General features: G+C 36.9%; 1 protein-coding gene across 1 annotated transcript; it reads left to right on the top strand.

The window, feature by feature from the left end:
- Positions 1-6480: 6480 nt before the first annotated feature.
- On the top strand, positions 6481-7419 carry LOC133067275 (olfactory receptor 4F3/4F16/4F29-like). The gene has a single exon (XM_061158426.1). It carries the CDS (start codon positions 6481-6483, stop codon positions 7417-7419), a length of 939 nt encoding a protein of 312 aa, XP_061014409.1.
- The last annotated feature ends 12066 nt before the right edge of the window (positions 7420-19485 follow it).

A 19485-nucleotide genomic window follows, 5' to 3' on the forward strand; every position in this document is an offset into this window, starting at 1 on the left:
TAACCCAGTGAATACCAAAGTTATGTATTTTTAATATTTTACTATTTGATTGAGATGACATTTTAGATCCCATGTTCATGTATTGTAATATTTACCATGTCTTAAAAGTACTTTGGCCACCTCATGTGAAGAGTTGACTCATTGGAATAGACCCTGATGTTGGGAGGGATTGGGGGCAGGAGGTGAAGGGGACGACAGAGGATGAGATGGTTGGATGGCATCACCGACTCAATGGACATGGGTTTGAGTAGACTCTGGGAGTTGGTGATGGACAGGGAGGACTGACGTGCTGCGATTCATGGGGTCTCAAAGAGTCGGACACGACTGAGTGACTGAATTGAACTGAAAATTATACACAGTGTTATATTTGCTATGCTGTCTTTTCTAATCATTGGAATTACCTTTCCCCACTCTTCTCATAGTTTAGAGGGTCTATTCCACTTCTGTGACCTACATCACACAATGCCTGATGTATATTTATATATGTGTTTGATAAAGATTGACTTTGTACAACATTGGTCTTTCATGAGACCTGGTGTATAGAAAATTGGAGAAGGAAATGGCAACCCACTCCAGTGTTCTTGCCTGGAGAATCCCAGTGATGGGGGAGCCTGGTGGGATGCTGTCTATGGGGTTGTGCAGAGTCGGACACAACTGAAGCGGCTTAGCAGCAGCAGCAGCAGTATATAGAAAGCAAATTCATTTTAAATTAACAAAATGAATAAGTGAGAAAATAAGAATGGGAATAGAACATCATTAAGACTTCAGTCTTGAATAACCATTTGACTTTATTATATGCCTAAACTGCGTCTTTTTTTTTCACTTGTACAGTCAAAGTGGAAGTCATAACTAAAGAATTTAATATGCCAAATGAAAAAGACAGTTTGGAGAAAATTATATTTTCCTTAGCAGCTGATATTGCACAGTTTGGCTTCCTTGTCTCAGCAGTTCAACACACATTTGCTCCTGGATGGACCCAGCTGCTCTTGCCCTTTCTTCCTACTTGCCTCACTTTTAACCACAAAAACAAGAGAAATATCCACTGTTAGGGAAAACTTAACTTTATAAATGTGAGAAATAGAAATTTATGACTTTCGATTATTGGGATGGCAGTAGTGAAATGGTCACAACCTGGTGAGAGCACTAAGCTTCTTCCTGTAACCTTAGGTTCTCTGGTTAATACCTCCCTTGAGAAGTAAAAATATTTGGGAAATATTCTTAATTGATTGGGTGCAAGTGTAGGCATAAATAAGGTTTAGTTTAAATATTAATAATTTAGAATAGTGAAGGATTCAGAATATCAGAAATAATTATCTATACTTAATAGCCACTTAGGGCTTTCCAGGTGACGCTAGTGGTAAAGAACCCACCTGTCAATGCAGGAGACATAAGACACTTGGGTTCAATCTCTGGGTGTGGAAGATCCCCTGGAGGAGGGCATGGCAACCCATTCCAGTATTCTTACCTGGAGAATCCCATGGACAGAGGAGTCTGGTGTACCTCAGTCCATAGGATTGCAGAGTCAGAACCGACTGAAACAGCTGATCACACACGCATATGTGTGAGGTTATGAGGTAGGTATGTTTAAATACATGTCGTTTATTTCTCACAACAACCTACAAGGGAGGTGTTATTATCTCAATGAGAAATAGTGAGAAAACTGAATCTCAGATAAAGTAACTTTGCCATGTTCACACAGCAGATTTGCAACTGAGCTTCAACTAAAATAGAAAAGACTAGTGCCAAAGCCCAAGCTATTAACTATTCCACTATAATACATGAAAGGAAATCTGTGAATTTTTGCATTTTTGGACTGAAGAAATTAAGAGATGAATGAAAATGATTTCTGGACCTTTGAATATGAACATATAGCTATGTGATAAGTCCACCACATAGAAGAACCACACCTTTGAAAATAACAATACTGTGACCCTAACAGCAGATGCTGCCCAGGCAGAGAGCCCTCCTGGGATGGTAGAATATAAAGAAAACATACATGGGGAGAATTTTATGTGCTTGTTATCTATTGTCCTATACACCTTTTTCTGCTTAGTATATGATAGACTCCTCAAGTCATAGTTAGAATTGAATATTTTACTGTGAATTAAATGTATATATCATTGTGCAGTGTGAAGGCAACCTGCCATTCATTACCAAGTGTGGTTTTCACAGAAACTCTGTGAGCCTAACTGGGCAGGTAATAGAACAATCTGCCTTCCTTAACAGAGAAGGAACTGGCACCCCACTCCAGCACTCTTGCCTGGAAAATCCCATGGATGAAGGAGCCTGGTGGGCTGCGGTTCATGGGGTCGCTAAGAGTCGGACACGACTGAGCGACTTCACTTTCACTTATCACTTTCATGCATTGGAGAAGGAAATGGCAACCCACTCCAGTGTTCTTGCCGGAAGAATCCCAGGGACGGGGGAGCCTGATGGGCTGCCGCCTATGGGTCGCACAGAGTCAGACATGACTGAAGCAACTTAGCAGCAGCGGCAGCAGCAGCCTTCCTTAAATGCTACCCAATGTTGCAAAGTCAGGAGCAGCCCTGAATCAGTGAATTAAAGATGAGAGGGTGATGTTCTCCTTAACTGACCTTGGTTCTCAGAATTAGAGGCTATGGTATTTCACACTCTCTGAACCCTAATGTGTTCTCTCTGTTCTCTTGCTGCTGCTGCTGCTGCTTCTTTTTTTTGTTATTGTGCATATCTTTTCTAATTTCTCCTCTATCCAATCTTTAAGATATTTTACATATTTTAAATTCATTCTTTCTCTCTAATTTGTTTTTCTATGTACACATAAACTTTCAGAAAACAGGTTGAGTGCTGGCTGTTGGTTTGGAGATTAATGCTAGCTAATCCCCAACGAGAAATGTGTTGTAAAGCTATAGGTGCCTTCTCATTGGAAGTCTAATGGTCTTGTCTCTCTAAGTTTTTAAGTAAGAAACTTTCCCTAGAGTGTATTTAAACTATTGAAAAAGATGATGGAGAGAATCAAGAAGATTGATGGCATGACTTTAATAAGCCTTGGGTTATTAATGCCTGTGTGCTCAGTTGCTCAGTCATGTCTGACTCTTTGTGACCCTATGCACTTTTGCCTGCCAGACTTCTCTGTCCATGGGATTTCCCAGGCAAGAATACTAAAGTGGATTGCCATTTCCTCTTCCAGGGGATCGTCTCGACCCAGGAATTGAACTTGTGTCTTGTTTCTCCTGCATTGCAGGCAGACTCTACCCACTGAACCACCTGGGTAGCCTGTGAATAATGGTAGTTAATATTAAAGAGCATTTTCATATTATGTAATTCAAGATATTTCCCAAACTTTGTATGTATCTTCCTTCTCTCTTTCAGTAATTCTTCTAGAGCCAGATCAGTATTTATGCCCTTGGAGCAGCTTACCCACCTGGTGTTGCTGACAGTAGGTATCTTCTCTATTTGACTCTCTAGAACACATCTCCCTCGCCACCCACCCCCCCCAAATCATCAAATATCTCACTATTCAATTGATATATTGTATTCTGCATTAGATAATATTTATTATGTTCATAGTTCATAGTTTTTTTTTCCAACTGTTTTCTCAAGTATTTGATTTACAAGTGTTAGCAAAAGACTCACTATGAAGGTTAAAGTCAATAAAAGCTATAATAATTAATTGGGATTTTAATGGACTTCCCTGGTGGTTCAGAGGGGAAAGCATCTGCCTACAATGAGGGAGACCGGGGTTCAATCCCTGGGTCGGGACGATCCCCTGGAGAAGGAAATGGCAACCCACTCTGGTACTCTTGCCTGGAAAATCCCATGGACGGAGGAACCTGGTAGGCTACAGTTCATGGGGTCACAAAGAGTTGGACATGATTGAGAGACTTCACTTTAATTATCCTTTGAGAATAATAAAATTTAGGAAGACCAAAAGAATAGCCTCCTTGGAAACGTCATCTTAATTGTTTTATAGTTATAATGACCAGTTACATAACCAGAAAACTATGAAGAACCAGAGCACAAACCTAACAGGAATGAATAACCACTTTCCCAAATATAATTTGCGATTGTACTAGTCAAATAATCTTTATTAACTGTTTTTAGGTAATATTTATTTATTATTAGGTAGATACATAATTTAATGTTAATAATGGATAGTGTATGACTGCCTCTGGTTAGTTTTGATTTTCACCAAGAAAGATTATTTTCTTTTTGTTAACTTGATGATTTTCTCTCGAGTCTGTCTTTCTAGAATGAGAGTCAAGAGACCTAGGTTTTGGTTTCCAGTTCTTCCAGTTTTGAGAACCTGGATTTGGCCTCATGTTTTTCATGTGAATGATAACCATCTTGGACAAAATGGCCCATACATAATTCCATGACAGCTTTTCATCCCATCACACTGAGAACATGTGCTTTTCATCACCAAAACCTTGGACCTTTCCAATAATTACTGAGCCTCTTGCCTTCCCCCATCCTGTGCCTCCACTCCCTTCCTTTGTATGTCTGTCCCATCAGTCTCATCCCCTCGGGACTCCTCCAACCTGATGACCAGCAGAAAGTGGTTGTTCCCTGCACCCTGCTCCAAGCCTCAGGTTTCTGGTAACAGAAAGTGTGCACCTTGAGACTATGGACCATTCGATTTGGATATGATAGTGTAGTCAATATATGTAGATGAGAATAGAAAGGCATTCACGCCAATGACGCTGACCCAGAATTGGAGTCAGAATATAGTGAGAGACTCGGTCAGTTGGGCAGTCTATGATGAATGAGAGCATCAGTCAGATGGCCCTTTGAGTGAGAAGGTCTGGAGTTGTACTTCAAAAAATGAAAGATATCAGTATACCTGTTCTACTGCATTTCATTAAGTCCTAAAATAATTAACCTCTAGCAGGTGTTTTCAGGGACTGCTCTAATCTACAAGGAGTGATTGAGATGGGTGTCTGGACACAGAGAAACACAACACCATTGTCTGCTTACCCTCTCCCTCACATATAAATACTACATATATTAAAGAACTAACTCTCCAGTGTCACACTTTGTATATTATGATTTAATATCAAGAAGGAATCTCATCTGCCCTCCTATAATGGGACTTATTAGTGTTTGATATTTCTCATATTTTATAATCATAAATCAAAAATATAAAATACAAATTGCCTTGAAGATAAAATACCTGAATAGATTTCAAAGTAAAATTAAGCAGGATAATATCAGCTACTGGAATAGGTTATCATGCAGGTGATACTGAATACTTTAAAGCATAAGGGTCTATCAGTGAATGTAAGAGATGACATTAAGACAAAGCTGAGACACCAATGAATTATTACTTAATATCTCGACTATTCCAAGTGCTGACTTCTATACCTTCACATGTATGAACAGAAAAATGCTTTCAGGATATTTTACATCATCTGTGGCTGCTTTAGATATATACCTTAGCAGAAACTGCAGAAATTCCCCCAAAACACATTTATTAGGTCTGGAGAAAGCCTTTCACACCTGCTGCTGTAGGCTCCATTATGAAAGCCTCATTGAGTTTTGAGTCCAGTTTAGGGATTTTGTAGTCATGAAAAATTATGTGGAGACTAGAGGCACCCAGAATAGCCATGGACATGATAAAATGTGATGGAAACAGTGGTTTTTTTATTTCTTATTGAAGTCCACATACCTCCCCTGTTTTACTATACTTGTGGGATCTCCAGTTTTATATACAACATTCTCTTTATTTAGTCTCAATCTATAGCTTATCCTGAGATGAGGATAAGAGACAGGAGACTATCAATTCATGTCTCATGTAACTTTCAATCCAGGTGACAATCGACCAATCAATCATGTTTTCCTCTCATGACTACTTTTTGTCAGTGAATTGTGAGAAAAGTGGATTATGAGAATATATATAAAACCATGACAGAATATTTTGGAAATAAGGAATAGTCAATATCAGAAGTGAATTAAAAAAATCTTTACTTATTGGCTATGTGAGATCTTAGTTCCAGCACGTGGGATCTTTGGTGCATTATGTGGGATCTTTTGTTGAGGTGCATGGACTCTATACTGTGACTGTAGAGCACTGGCTCAGTTGCTCCGAGGTATGTGGGATCTTAGTTCCCCAAGCAGGGGTCAAACCCCTGTTCCCTGCATGGCAAGGTGTATTCCCAACCAGAGGACCACCAGGGAAGTCCCCAGAAGTGATTTAAATAGCTGATGAATGGCATGGACACTCATGAATCTTTTGTACTTGCCTACTGTGTTAATTTATGAACAGAATGTTGAAGTGACAGTATTTGTGATGATAGATTTGAAGGACATTGCAGCTCAAACATTGTGATGATACTGTGTTGATTGTTATCTTTTTGTTTGCATATTTGAGGAACTGGATAATTACATACTTTTCATTCATTACAAGAACATTGAAAAATCGGAAATTATCATCTCCACAATCACACTTTCGTCCTCATTTTCATAGTTATCAGTATTTCAGTGGCAGCCCTGTTGGCTGGATCGATGGATGGAGGGAATCACTCGGTGGTGTCTGAGTTTGTGTTTCTGGGCCTCACTCACTCATGGGGGATCCAGCTGCTCCTCCTGGTCTTCTTCTCTGTGCTCTATGCAGCAAGCATGACTGGGAACATCCTCATTGTGTTTTCTGTGACCACCGATCCTCACTTACATTCCCCCATGTACTTCCTACTGGCCAACCTCTCCTTCATTGACTTGGGAGCCTGCTCTGTCACTTCTCCCAAGATGATCTGTGACCTTTTCAGAAAGCGTAAAGTCATTTCTTCTGGAGGCTGCATTGCTCAGATCTTCTTCATCCATGTCATTGGTGGGGTGGAGATGGTGCTGCTCATCGCCATGGCCTTTGACAAATATGTTGCCATATGTAAGCCTCTCCACTATCTGAGCATCATGAGCCCAAGGATGTGCATTTTGTTTTTGGCTGCTGCCTGGGCCCTTGGTGTCAGCCACTCACTGTTCCAACTAGCATTTATTGTTAATTTGCCCTTCTGTGGTCCTAATGTATTGGACAGCTTTTACTGTGATCTCCCTCAGCTCCTCAGACTTGCCTGTACAGATACTTACAGACTTCAGTTCATGGTCACTGTCAATAGTGGGTTTATCTGTGTTAGTTCCTTCTTTATACTCCTCATCTCCTACATCTTCATCCTGTTAACTGTTTGGAAATGCTCCTCAGGTGGTTTATCCAAGGCCCTCTCCACTTTGTCAGCTCACATCACTGTGGTTATTTTGTTCTTTGGTCCAACCATGTTTGTCTATACATGGCCACACCCCAATTCCCAAATGGACAAGTTTCTTGCTCTTTCTGATGCTGTTCTCACTCCTTTTTTAAATCCAGTCATCTACACATTCAGGAATAAAGAGATGAAGTTAGCAATGAAGAGAGCTTTCAGACCATTTGTGATTTTTAGAAAGATTTCATAAATAATGTTAAAAGGATTTTATCCTGATCATTATGTTCCCTGTATCTGAAATTAACTTTTTCTAGTTCATTAGCTCATAAGTAGAGTGTTACCACACTCTGTTAGATTAATTCTCTTCCCTAAAGAGAATAAACATTTAGACAAGTAAAGGCTTAATTCAAAATTTATGTTAATTTATATTAGATCACATGCATATGTTCTAATTGTATCATCTAATTAATTATTTCTTTCTAGCTAGTTTCTTTACTTCTCTTTTCTTTCAAGATTTTAAATTGATAATTGTTTCAATTTGTCCATATATTTACCCATAATCTACATCTAGAAGTAACCAGGATGCTAATTATTCCATTGATAATCTCCACATTTACCAAGAATGGGTCTTTTTCTCATTCCTTTGGTGAGTTGGAAAATACTCACATTTCATCCAAGTCCTTCAGGTTTATTATATCAAGTATCTCTTTATAATTTTGAGGATATAGACATCTTCTTCAGCAGGAAAATTTTCTGTGCAGATTCTCCATCAACAAGTTACCAATTATCTGACGCCAGACTAAGGAAATGCCAGTCCCTCTGGCCTCATTGTCTTCTGCTTTCTGCCTCTTTCTCACTACTTTCTCTTAATCACCAATATTTTTTTTATTGGTGACATAAACCCTGTTGGGAAGATTTTTGAAAGCCTAAACAAATGACACTACTGGTTTCCTATTGTTCACATATATGTATATTCATGAACCAATTATTCATTCTTTTATCTGTCTCCTAAAACTATTCATTTCTTTTTATATACAGCATTGTATTTATTCTGTATCTGGAATTGTTTCTAAGAACACATTGAAGCACCCCAAGATGTATGGCCTGGAGGAGATATAATTAGAGAGAGATATGAATCAAATATTTTCAACGCAAATTTATAGAACTTTTTGTAGTGCACTGTAAAAATCCAGCGTGAGTTTCCAGTGCTTGCCAAATGTCATAAGTCCAGTATAGCCAATTTTTTCCATTTGTGTGCTGTGTGCTAAGTCACTTAGTTGTGCCCAACTCTTTGTGACCCCATGGACTGTATAGCCTGCCGGGCTCCTCTGTTCATGGGATTCTCCAGGCAAGAATACTGGAGTGGATTGCCATGCCCTCCTCCAGGGGATCTTCTTGACCCAGAGATTGAACCCACGTTTCTTAAGTCCTGCATTGGCAGACAGGTTCTTTACCACTAGAACCATGTGGGAAGCCCCAACATCCAGTCCAGATTCCTTCAAATCTACTCTGTACACAGGTACCCAAGTGATAGTCAGAAATATCTAGTCTGTTCATGTCATCCTCCTTGGAGGAAGATTTTAAATTTTCCTTGTCTTCTCATTCTCCTAGAAACAGTATCCCACTACTTATTTCAGCCTTATCCTATATAAATCTCCCCTCATTTTCTCTCAATGTATTTCCAGGTTTCACTTCCAGTGCTCACTCTGGCCTCAAGGGGAAGCACAGATTGTTCCCCCTTCAGGGATCTTTTGTCTTCCATTCATAGTCAAATCTATTTATCATTTAGATTTTAGTTCCAGTTCCTTCTTCAGGAAATCTTTACTGACTTTGTTGCTTACATCAAATCCTTCTATTACAATATGACAGTGTAATTTTCATGTTTGCAATTTTGCATTTCTTTCTGTGGTTGTTTAACTAATATCTGCCTCTGCCTCTAGTATATAAAACCTCAAGATGGGGGAACTATCAATCATTTGCACTGGGCACACTTCTGGCAATGGGGTAGTCAATAAATATTAGGATAAGTAAATGAATTAATTTTATGCATCCTTTTGAATACTTTTAGTGTATTAAAATTTCTCTCTATATGATGTTTTATTTCTTTGTGTGTGTGTTTTCTTTTAATAACTTTGAAGGTTTATACTGAGTTTTAATTACTCATTATATATAACATAGGTAATGCTGTGACTTCATGTTACCTCAAAGATAGTACCCATTGACTCCTCACTGTGGGCTTTTGTGCCTCAGATTGTAAAGAATCTACCTGCAATGCCAGAGACCCAGGTTCAATCACTGGGTTGGAAAGAAGGAAATGGAGAAGGAAATGGCTTCTCACTATAGTAGAAATTAGTATACATGCCTTTCATCTTTTACCCACCCCCCTATCCGTTTCCCCTTCATCACTCAATTTTATTTGATTTCTTAATTCTTAGTTCTTTTAATCATTACCCCTATACTTTAAAATAATAATTAATCACCCTTAAAGTAATTTTGAATCCCTCCTACTATGAAAGATAAAGAAATCAGAATATTTCAGTAGAAATATTTTTGTTTTTAATTTTTGTTACTAATATAATTATTCTTTTTTAAAATATATTTTCCAGTTTTATTACTATATAACTGACATGTAACTAATTACTCTTCATACTGTCATAGTTTGTGACATTTGTATTCTGTTCTTTAACCATAGTCCCCAGGATTCCCAGGACTGTTTAATATTAAACTTCTTAATTTACTATTACCATATCTGTTCATTTTTTGAATAGTGAAGTTTAGTCTCTATTTTATTCAGTAAGGCCTCATGAGAACTCTGTTTCCTAAGCTTTCTTTTTTTTTTTTAAGTTTCTTTATTTTGTGCACACGAGGTTTGATAACCAGTTGGATTTGCCTTGATGTGACCCATGCAATATTCCCCCCCCGCCCCGGTTTCTGATAAGCCATTTAGTCTGTAAATTCAATGTTCCTTTTGTTTTGGAGAAGTGTTCTTTTGCTTTATTTTAAATAATTTCTATAATAAACATGAACTCTTTAAGAAACTAATTTTTAATTTGTTGGATATTATTTTAATCTATATTTTCTTTAATTCTTTTAAACTCTATTCTTTTTAGAATATTTAAGCTCCCACTTTTTCCTTCTGTTAGTGATCTTCATTTCTTTCACACTTTCATTTTGTTATTTACTTTTTGAAATTTCCAGTTTATTTTTCATCACTTCATACTTTCTGTCATTTATTTAATTTGACTCATATTTTCTAAATGTCATTTCAGAAAGAAGATATCTTTACATTTTCATTGAAAATTTACTTATAATTTTCACTAGTTCATGGCATAACCTTCTATTATGTGTTTGCTGTATATCTTATGTCATTTTCCCTTTTCTTTCTTATTGAAGTATATTCATACAGGTCATCATTATTTTATAATAGAATCATTATGCTATGAAATATAATTTTATCATCATTAATTTATTAATACACTAGATATTTGAAAGGATATCATGAAGGAGGTGGGAGTGATTGTGATATATGATAGAAGGCAATTGAGTTTTGGAATGTTGTTTTCAAAATACCTCTCATTTGTTAGTATGACTCAAGCCTGGGCTGCTGGTCTAACTACTGACTTAGAGTGGTCATATTTGTTAATATTTATCATATATCTTATGATTTGTCTGTTTCTTCTCATTATATAATGGCAATTGTCAATGTCTGGATGCTTTCCCCCACTTCTTGCCATGCTATACACATGGCCTAACTATTTCAAAGGTGCTGTATCTGTATCTTTCTCTTTAAGTTCCATTACCCCATCACTTTCTAATGTGAGGGTTCACACATTCTGATACTGCTGTTCAAAGTGACGATCACTGGTTTTATTCTCAACATAGCTACCTCTTTTTGAGACTACTGAACTTCCTGACTGATTCAAGATCTTTAGAGGCATGCATTTTCTTTTGGTGTTCATTCTTGTCCTATTTCAATTTTTATGGCATGTGGTTTTACTTTACATGTCATGCTTTGGAATTGTAGGTAGATTTCCTGGTTTTTGTAAGAATGGAGTTCACATTTATATTTCATCTCATTATTTAAAGAAAGAGAGGGAGAAGCATCTCAAGACTGGAATCTTAGACTGAAACTCTGAATTTATTTACATAATTGAGGTTGACCTACAGTTTTATCTGTTATGCATGCCTGAAATTTGGATTCAAGATCCTGTGCTTCATGAATGTGTTGGGTAATATCGACTTTTCTATAATTTAAGAAAGAAAGAGAAGAAAAATTAAGAAAGTCCTAAATTCATATATAGCTCAAGCTTATAATATCTGTATAGTATCAATAATTTTTCTGAGATTATGTGGTAACAGTTATATCTACTTCACAATATGGTTCTGGGGCTTCAATAGAATATGTATTAAAGTATTATTTTTGAAGTCAATTTAAATCTCATTTCCTTATATATTCTCTTCACTTTCTTTTTCATGGAATATTGTGTGGTTTTATTGCTGTGTAATATTCTTCATACTTAATATATTCTGTGTTTAAGTTGAATATTATTGTGGTAATCAACATTTTAAAGGACAAATTAAAATGTTACTCTGGAATTCAACTTTAACCATGATAAAGTAAATATTTAACGTAGCTTTAAAAGATGGTCAGTACTTGTTTGTCATAAGAAACCTGAAGGTCTCATTTCTCGTCATTAACAGCTTCTCTGCTTGGCTACAGTGGGAAATCAAAACGACCATAGGTGATAATTCCCAGATCTCTGCAGCACCACTTGGTCACTAACCCCTGGGGTTGTAATTAGCTGTTGCTCTGACTGTTTATATAACTATTTTTGTGTGTCTGTAATGATACTGCATAGGATCTGGTTGATTTTGGGAGAACTATATCTATGTGAATTCTTAATGATGCTGTTCTCTTAGTTCCCTTGACAAAACAGGTAGGTGGGAAGGACAAAAATAAAATCCATAGTGAGAAAACTACTGAGCCAAGGTTCTTGTTCCAGGAATGCAAAAACTGAGTTTTCCTCAGCTTGTGGTGATGTTAACCTTCTCTGTGGCAGTTTTCTGCTGGCGCTAGAGAAGGAGAGTGGATCGGGAATTACGCTCGTGAAGAAGACTCACGTGTATGGACAGTTAGGGTATGAGTAAGAGGAAGTACACAGCAACACTTCAAAGAATGATAATAAAGCCATACAAGAATACCATGGAAGACTCAATTTATTGTATGACTACCAGTTTCCCAAGTGATGGTCCTCATTTTAAAATATTTATTTTTTTGGTCTCATGTGCTTTTCTTTCTGGCCTGTGGTTTATGGTCAGGCTTGACTGTCTGGTGGTACTGTCCAATGACCAGAAACCTTTTACACCTTTGTAACCTCCTTCTTCACTTGCCATTTCACTTCTCAGCCCTTTTCACCCTAATAGTTAAAGTGTTTTTTTGGTTGATTTCAAGCTGCTGAGCATTGCTGGTGTGTGTTACAACAGAGTAGTTTGTAAGTTCTCTGCAATCTTTGTTATCCAGCCCCTAATGGGTACCTTTCATTAACTCTATCTTAAACAACTCTATCTCATCTATTATATTGTTCACACCTTAATGAACCCATTTGATGTTTATAATGTGTACCTATGATATACCAGGCTGAAATCACCCAGTTGCAAAGTAGAAACTTATGTCAGATGATATCTCAGTTTTCTTATATTACTTCTCCTTTTATCATCCCCCTTTCTTCACTGTTATAGCATTTCTCTACTCCCTCCTTTTGTTCTGTTTTCATCCTTCGTTCTTGATTCACTGTTGTGTTTTGGCTTCTCTGGCTCACAGCTGATTGTCCTCCTGTCTCCTTGACTGTTCTGCCTAACTCACAGGCTCCTTTGCTTCCTTCAGACTGTCAGTGTGATGTTCTACATGGTGGGATCTTTGCTTTATTTCCTTTTTATTTTTTTCCTCTATACTCTTTCCCTCAGAAAATGTACTCACTCTTATACATTCATTTATTACACTTACATGGATTACTATGCAGTTATGTCTTGAATCTATGCTTCTTTCCATGTATCCTGTCTGATATTTCCACCTGGACATTTCACTAACAGCATTTTTTGACTCTCTCCTTTTGCTCTCTGTTTTTATCCTTTGTTCTTGATTCACTGTTTTGGCTTCTCTGGCTCACAGCCAGTTGTCCTCCTATCTCCATGACTGTTCTGCCTAACTCATTGGCTCCTTTGCTTCCTTTCACACTGTCAGTGTGGCTTGCTTAATGTAAATGTCACTTGCTTAATGTAAATGTGGTAATCTCTTTTCTCCATCATCACAAATCCATGTCCAACTATCTTCTTTTTAAAAATGAATCCATGACTATTCTATTCATGCATACATCTTGGTGTCATCTTTGACTTCTCTCTCTTTCATGTTCACATCAACTTTAATCAGTCACCAATTCCTTTGGGTTTTTACTTCCCAGTATTTCTGTCTTCTGTATTTATCTTCGTATAGATAAGACTGTGTAGTCCTGATGCTTCTCCATGGCCTCCCTGATCTTTTTATTTCATCATTTTCTTAAGGGATTCCCTACTTCCATTGTTTTTTTTTTTTTTTTTTTTTTGTTTGTTTGTTTTGTTTTTACCTCCAATTGACCTATTCCAGTTATGGTTGGAGTATTTTCCCTAATGACTGACCTAATCATCTGTTCCTTGCTCCCAATCCTTCATTGTCTCCCTACTTAATAATTCTTAAATAGATTAGTTCTCAGTGTCAGGCAGAAACTAATCTTTACCAGTTTTCTCCTCTTCTCCAAAGCAACATTTATGCTGTAGACAAACTGCACGCTTCACTGTTAACTCAATGAATACCAAACTTACCTGCTTTCAGTATTTTGTTGTTGTTGTTCAGTTGCTAAGTTGTGTTTGACTCTTGCCACCCTATGTACTATAGCATATCAAGCTTCCCTGTCCTTTAGTATCTCCTGGAGTTTGCTCAAATCCATGTCCATTGAGTTGGTGATGCTATCTAACCATCTCATTGTCTGCCACCCTCTTCTTTTGACTTCAATCTTTCAGCATCAAGGTCTTTTTCAGTGAGTCATCTCTGAATCAAGTGATCAAAGTATTGGAGCTTCAGCATCAGTCTTTCCAATGAATATCCAGTGTTGATTTCCTTTAGGATTGACTGGTTTGATCTTGTAATCCAAGGGACCATCTTCTTTAAATGAAATTTTAGTTCCTATGTTTGTGTATTATAATATTTACCATCTCTAAAGCTATACACAAATGTCACATTTGCTGTGCTGCCTTTTCTCGTCACTGTAGTTACTTTCCCCACTCTTCTCACATATTAGAGAATCTGTTCATGTCTGTGACCTACTCACACAATGATGTATATTTATATACATATTAGATAAGGATCGGAGTTATACAACATTGGCCTTTCTTGAGACCTGGCACATAGAATTCAAATCCATTTTAAATTAGCAAATAAATAAGTGAGAAATTAAGAATGAGAATAGAATATAAGACTTTGTTCTTAAGTAAGCATCTGACTTTATAATGCACCTAAACAACCTATGTTTTATCAAATTGCATAGTTAAATTGGAGGTCAAAACTAAAGAATTCAATATGCCTATTGAAAAAGGCAGTTTGGAGAATATTGTATTCTCCTGAACAACTGGTACTGTATAGTTTGGCTTCCTTGCCTCAGCTCAATACGTATCTGCTTTGTATAGACACAGACTTTAGAAATCCCTCAAAGCACCTGCCCTTCTTCTTTCTTCCTTCTGACTCACTTTTATCCTCAAACATTAAAGAGATATCCAGTATTGTCTGAAGCGGTCAGGAAAAATTTAACTTTTTTAATGTGAGGAATTGAAATTTATGACTTTGGATTATGGGGATGGCAGTAGTGAAAGGGTCACAGCCTGAGCAGAGCACTAAGCTTCTTCCTGCATCCTTCGGGCTAACATTGGTTAACATCTCGCCTGGAAAGTACAGTTATTTGGGAAATATACTTAAGTGATTGAGTACAAGTGTAGACATAAAAATTTATAAAACAAGGTCTAGGTTCAATACATTAGAATAATGAATGATTCAGATATTCAGTAATATTGTCGATCCTTAAAAGCCATGATGTAAATAGTCCTTACTATATAATAAGTACTATTTATTGTGTCATACTATGTGCTAGGTACTGAGGCAGGTATGTTTACATACATATATCATTTATTTACTACAACACCCTACAAGGGAGGTATTACTATCTCTATGCTAATAATGACAAAACTGAAGCTCAGAGAGGTCAGATAACTTTATCATTCTCACACAGCAAGTGAGCAGCTGAGCCTCAATGAAAGAAAAAAAAAAAAATCCTAGTTGACGTCAGAGCCCAAGCCATTAACTCTTCTACTGTAAGGCATGAAAGGAAATATGTGAAGTTTTGTATTTTTAGGACTGAAGAAGATAGAGGTGAAAATCTGGAAATTGTTTCTGGATTTTTGATATGAGCATGTATCCATGTGATAAATCCATGTTATAGAAGAACCACGTGTTGAAAACAACTGTACTCTAACCTGCAGTAGTAGAAGCTGACAGGGCAGAGAGCCCTCCCGGGATAGTAGAATGTACAGAAAACATACATGGGGGAGAATTTCATATATCTGCTGCGTATTGTCCTGTACATCTTTTTCTGCTTAGTATTTGCTAGACTCCTCAAGTCATAATAAGAGCTGAATTTCTACTGTGAGTTACATGTGTGTATCATTGTGCAGCATAAAAGGCAACCTGTCCATCCATTATCAAGTGTGATTTTCATAGAAACTTTGTGAGCCTGACAGGGCAGGTGATAGAAGCATCTGCCTTCCTTAAATGCAATCCACTGTTGCAAAGTCAGGAGCAGCCCTGAATCAGTGAATTAAAGGTGAGAGGGTGATATTCTCCTTAACTAACCTGGGTTCTCAGAAATACAGGCTATGGTATTTTGTACTCTCTGAACTCTGATGTGCTCTTTCTCTTTTCTCCTCTTGCTTCTTTTTTGTCATTTTGCACATCTTTTCTAATTTCCCCTCTATCCAACCTTAAGATATTTTAAATATTTTAAATTTATTCATTCTCCTATTTTACTTTTCTATACATCTCAGATTATTCCATATACTTCCTGAAAATAAGTTGAGTGCTGACTGTAGATATGGAGATGAAATGTTAGCTAATCCAAATGAGAACTATGTTGTAAAGCCTTCTCACTGGGAGACTACTCGTCATGACTCCTATAAGTTTTTAAATGAGAAACTTTCCCTTAAGCATGTTGAAACTATTGAAAAAGATGGCAGAGAGAATCAAGAATAAAACAAAATGAATAATAAAGATCATTGACCTGTAGTCATGGCTTTAATAAGGCTGTTGTTAATATAACCTCACAGTTGAGAACTATTTGTTGACTTCTGTAATGCATCTGGGTATATTATATGAGCTATATACACATGAATAATGGTAGGTAATATTAAAAGGCACCTTGATATTATGTTATTCAAGGTATTTCTTTCTCTTTCTATTTAGCTTTCACTAATTCTTATAGAGTCAAATCAATATCTATACCCTGGGGGCAGCCTTCCCCACTTGCTATTGCTGACACTAGTAATCTTCTATTATTGAATGTCTAAAACACATTCCAGATATTTATCTTGCTATTCACTTGACATGTGTTATATCCACATTAGACAGTATTTGTTATGTGTTCAATTCATGTTTTTTCAACTGTTTTTCCCAGCTCTTTGATTTACAGGAATTGGTAAAAAAACAAAAACAAAAACAAACAAAAAAAAACAAACCAAGCTCTTATGAACAAAATTGTCAATAATAGCTAGTATGTTTACATTATAGCTAGTGAGTTTAATTGACCTTTTTTAAGGATAATAAAATTTAGGAAGACCAAAAGAAAGGTCTCCTTAGAGACAACAACTTAAGTGTTTTACAGTTGTAATGACCAGTTGCATAACCAGCAAAAAAGACACATCAGTACAGAAATATATTAGCAGTGAATAATCACTTTCTCAAATATAATTTTCTATTTTACTAGTCAAATAATCTTTAGCTAGGCAGTCACTTTATATATTTTATTTATTATTACACTAATTATATAATTTAATGTTGATAATGGACATTGTATGGAAATAGTGTTTTGTGGATTTTTATCCTGCTTGATTATTTTCTCCAGAGTCTATCTTTCTCAGAATAAAGAGTCAAGAGCTCTCGGTTCTGGTCCCCAATTCTAGTTGTGTGAACCTGGTTGGAGTCTCATGTTTTTCATGTGATTGATAATCAACTTGGGCAAAATGGCCCATAAATAATTCCATGAAAACTTTCCATCCACACTGAGTGCATATTCTTTTCCTCACCAAAGCTTTGAAGGTTTTTCAACAATTACTAAGCTTCTTGCCCCCATCCTGCCCCCACCATGCCTCCATTACTTTCCCATGTACGTCCATCCTATCAGTCCTCTCCCCTGCTGATTCTCTCTGCCCTGATGAGCAGGAGATAGTGGGTATTCCCTGCCTACTACTCCAAGCCTCAGGTTTATGGCAACACTGTGCACCTTGAGACTGTGGACCGCTGGACTGGGATGCGATAGCATAGTCAGTGTATGTAGATGAGAGTAGAAAGACATTCATGCCAGTGGTGGTGACCCAGAATTGGGGTCCAGCATAGTGACAGCTTCTGTCATGTTTGCAGACTGGGATGAATGAGGGCATCAGTCAGATGGCCCTTTGAATGAGAAGGTCTGGAGCTGTACCTCAAAAAACGGATATAAGTATAGCTGTTCTATTGCTTTTCATTAGGTCTGAAAATAATTAACCTCTAGTAGGTGTTTTCAGGGACTACTTTCTGCTATAGGGAGTGATTGAGATGGGTGTCTGGACACAGAGAAACACGAAACTATTGTCTGCTCACTCTCCACCTCACATATAAATACTATACGTATTCAAGAACTAAATTTTGTGTCATGTTTATATAGTATGCTGCTGCAGCTGCTGCTAAATTGCTTCAGTGGTGTCAGACCTTGTGTGACCCCATAGACAGCAGCCCACCAGGCTCCTCTGTCCCTGGGATTCTCCAGACAAGAATACTGGAGTGGGTTGCCATTTCTTTCTCCTTATATATAGTATGATTTAAGATCAAAAAGAAATCTTCTTTGCCCTCCTAAAATGTGACTTATATTTGATATTCCTATTTTATAATTGTAGATCAAAAGTATGAAATACAAATTGCCTTTAAGATTAAATAACTGAACAGATCCCCAAGCCAAGTAAGCAGGATAATATCAGCTATTAGAAGAGGTAACCATGCAGGCAGTACTGAGTACTTTTAAGGATAGAGGGTTCTCAGTGGACTTAAAGGTAACAACAAACTGAGGCACTGATGAATTACAACTTAATATCTCAACTGTTTCAAGTGCTGACATTAGTACCTTCACATGTATGGACAGAAAGCAAATGTTTTCAGAGATATTTTATGTCATCTGTGACTTTAGGAATATACCTTATTAGAAACTGCAGAAATCACTCAAATACAAATTTATTAGGCCTGGAGAAAGCCTTTCACACTTAGCTGCTGTATGCTCCATTATGAAAGCCTTACTGAGTACTGAGTCCAGTTTAGGGATTTGTAGTCATGAAAAATTATGTGGAAACTAGAGGCACCCAGAATAGCCATGAATATGATAAAATGTGATGCAAAACTGTGTTTGTTTTATTTACTAGACTCTGAATACATTTCCTGTCCTGTTGTACTTGCAGGGCCTCCATTTTTACATATCCTAGTATTTTTATTTATTTAGTCTTAATCTACAGTCTATCCTAATTCAGTGTCTATTCATGTCTTATGTCCCGTTCACTCCAGGTGACAATTGACCAGTAAATGTTTTCCTCTCATCACCACTTTTTGTGAATTGTGAGAAAAGTGGATTATGAGAATATACATAAAAGCATGATGGGATATTTTGGAAATGTGGAATAATCAGTATCAGAAGAGATTTAAACAGCTCTGATGAAGTCATGGACACACTTGAATTTTTGTTCTTGTCTAATGTGTTAATTTGAGAGCAGAGCATTGAAGTGTGAGTATTGATGATGTTTGAAGTATGTTGCAGCCCACACTTTGTGATGATATAATGTTAATTATTATTTTTGTTTGTATATTTGATGAACTGGATAATTGCATACTTTTCATTCATTATGAGAACATTGAAAAATCAGAAATTATCTTCTCCATAATCACACTTTTGTCCTCATTTTCATAGTTATCAATATTTCAGTGGCAGCCCTGTTGGCTGGATCG

The sequence above is a fragment of the Dama dama genome, chromosome 12 (assembly GCF_033118175.1).
Source record: "Dama dama isolate Ldn47 chromosome 12, ASM3311817v1, whole genome shotgun sequence".
NCBI lineage: Eukaryota > Metazoa > Chordata > Mammalia > Artiodactyla > Cervidae > Dama > Dama dama.

Excerpts from the sequence above, each read along its gene's own strand:
- LOC133067275 (XM_061158426.1), top strand. The coding sequence starts at position 6,481 with ATGGATGGAGGGAATCACTCGGTGGTGTCTGAGTTTGTGTTTCTGGGC.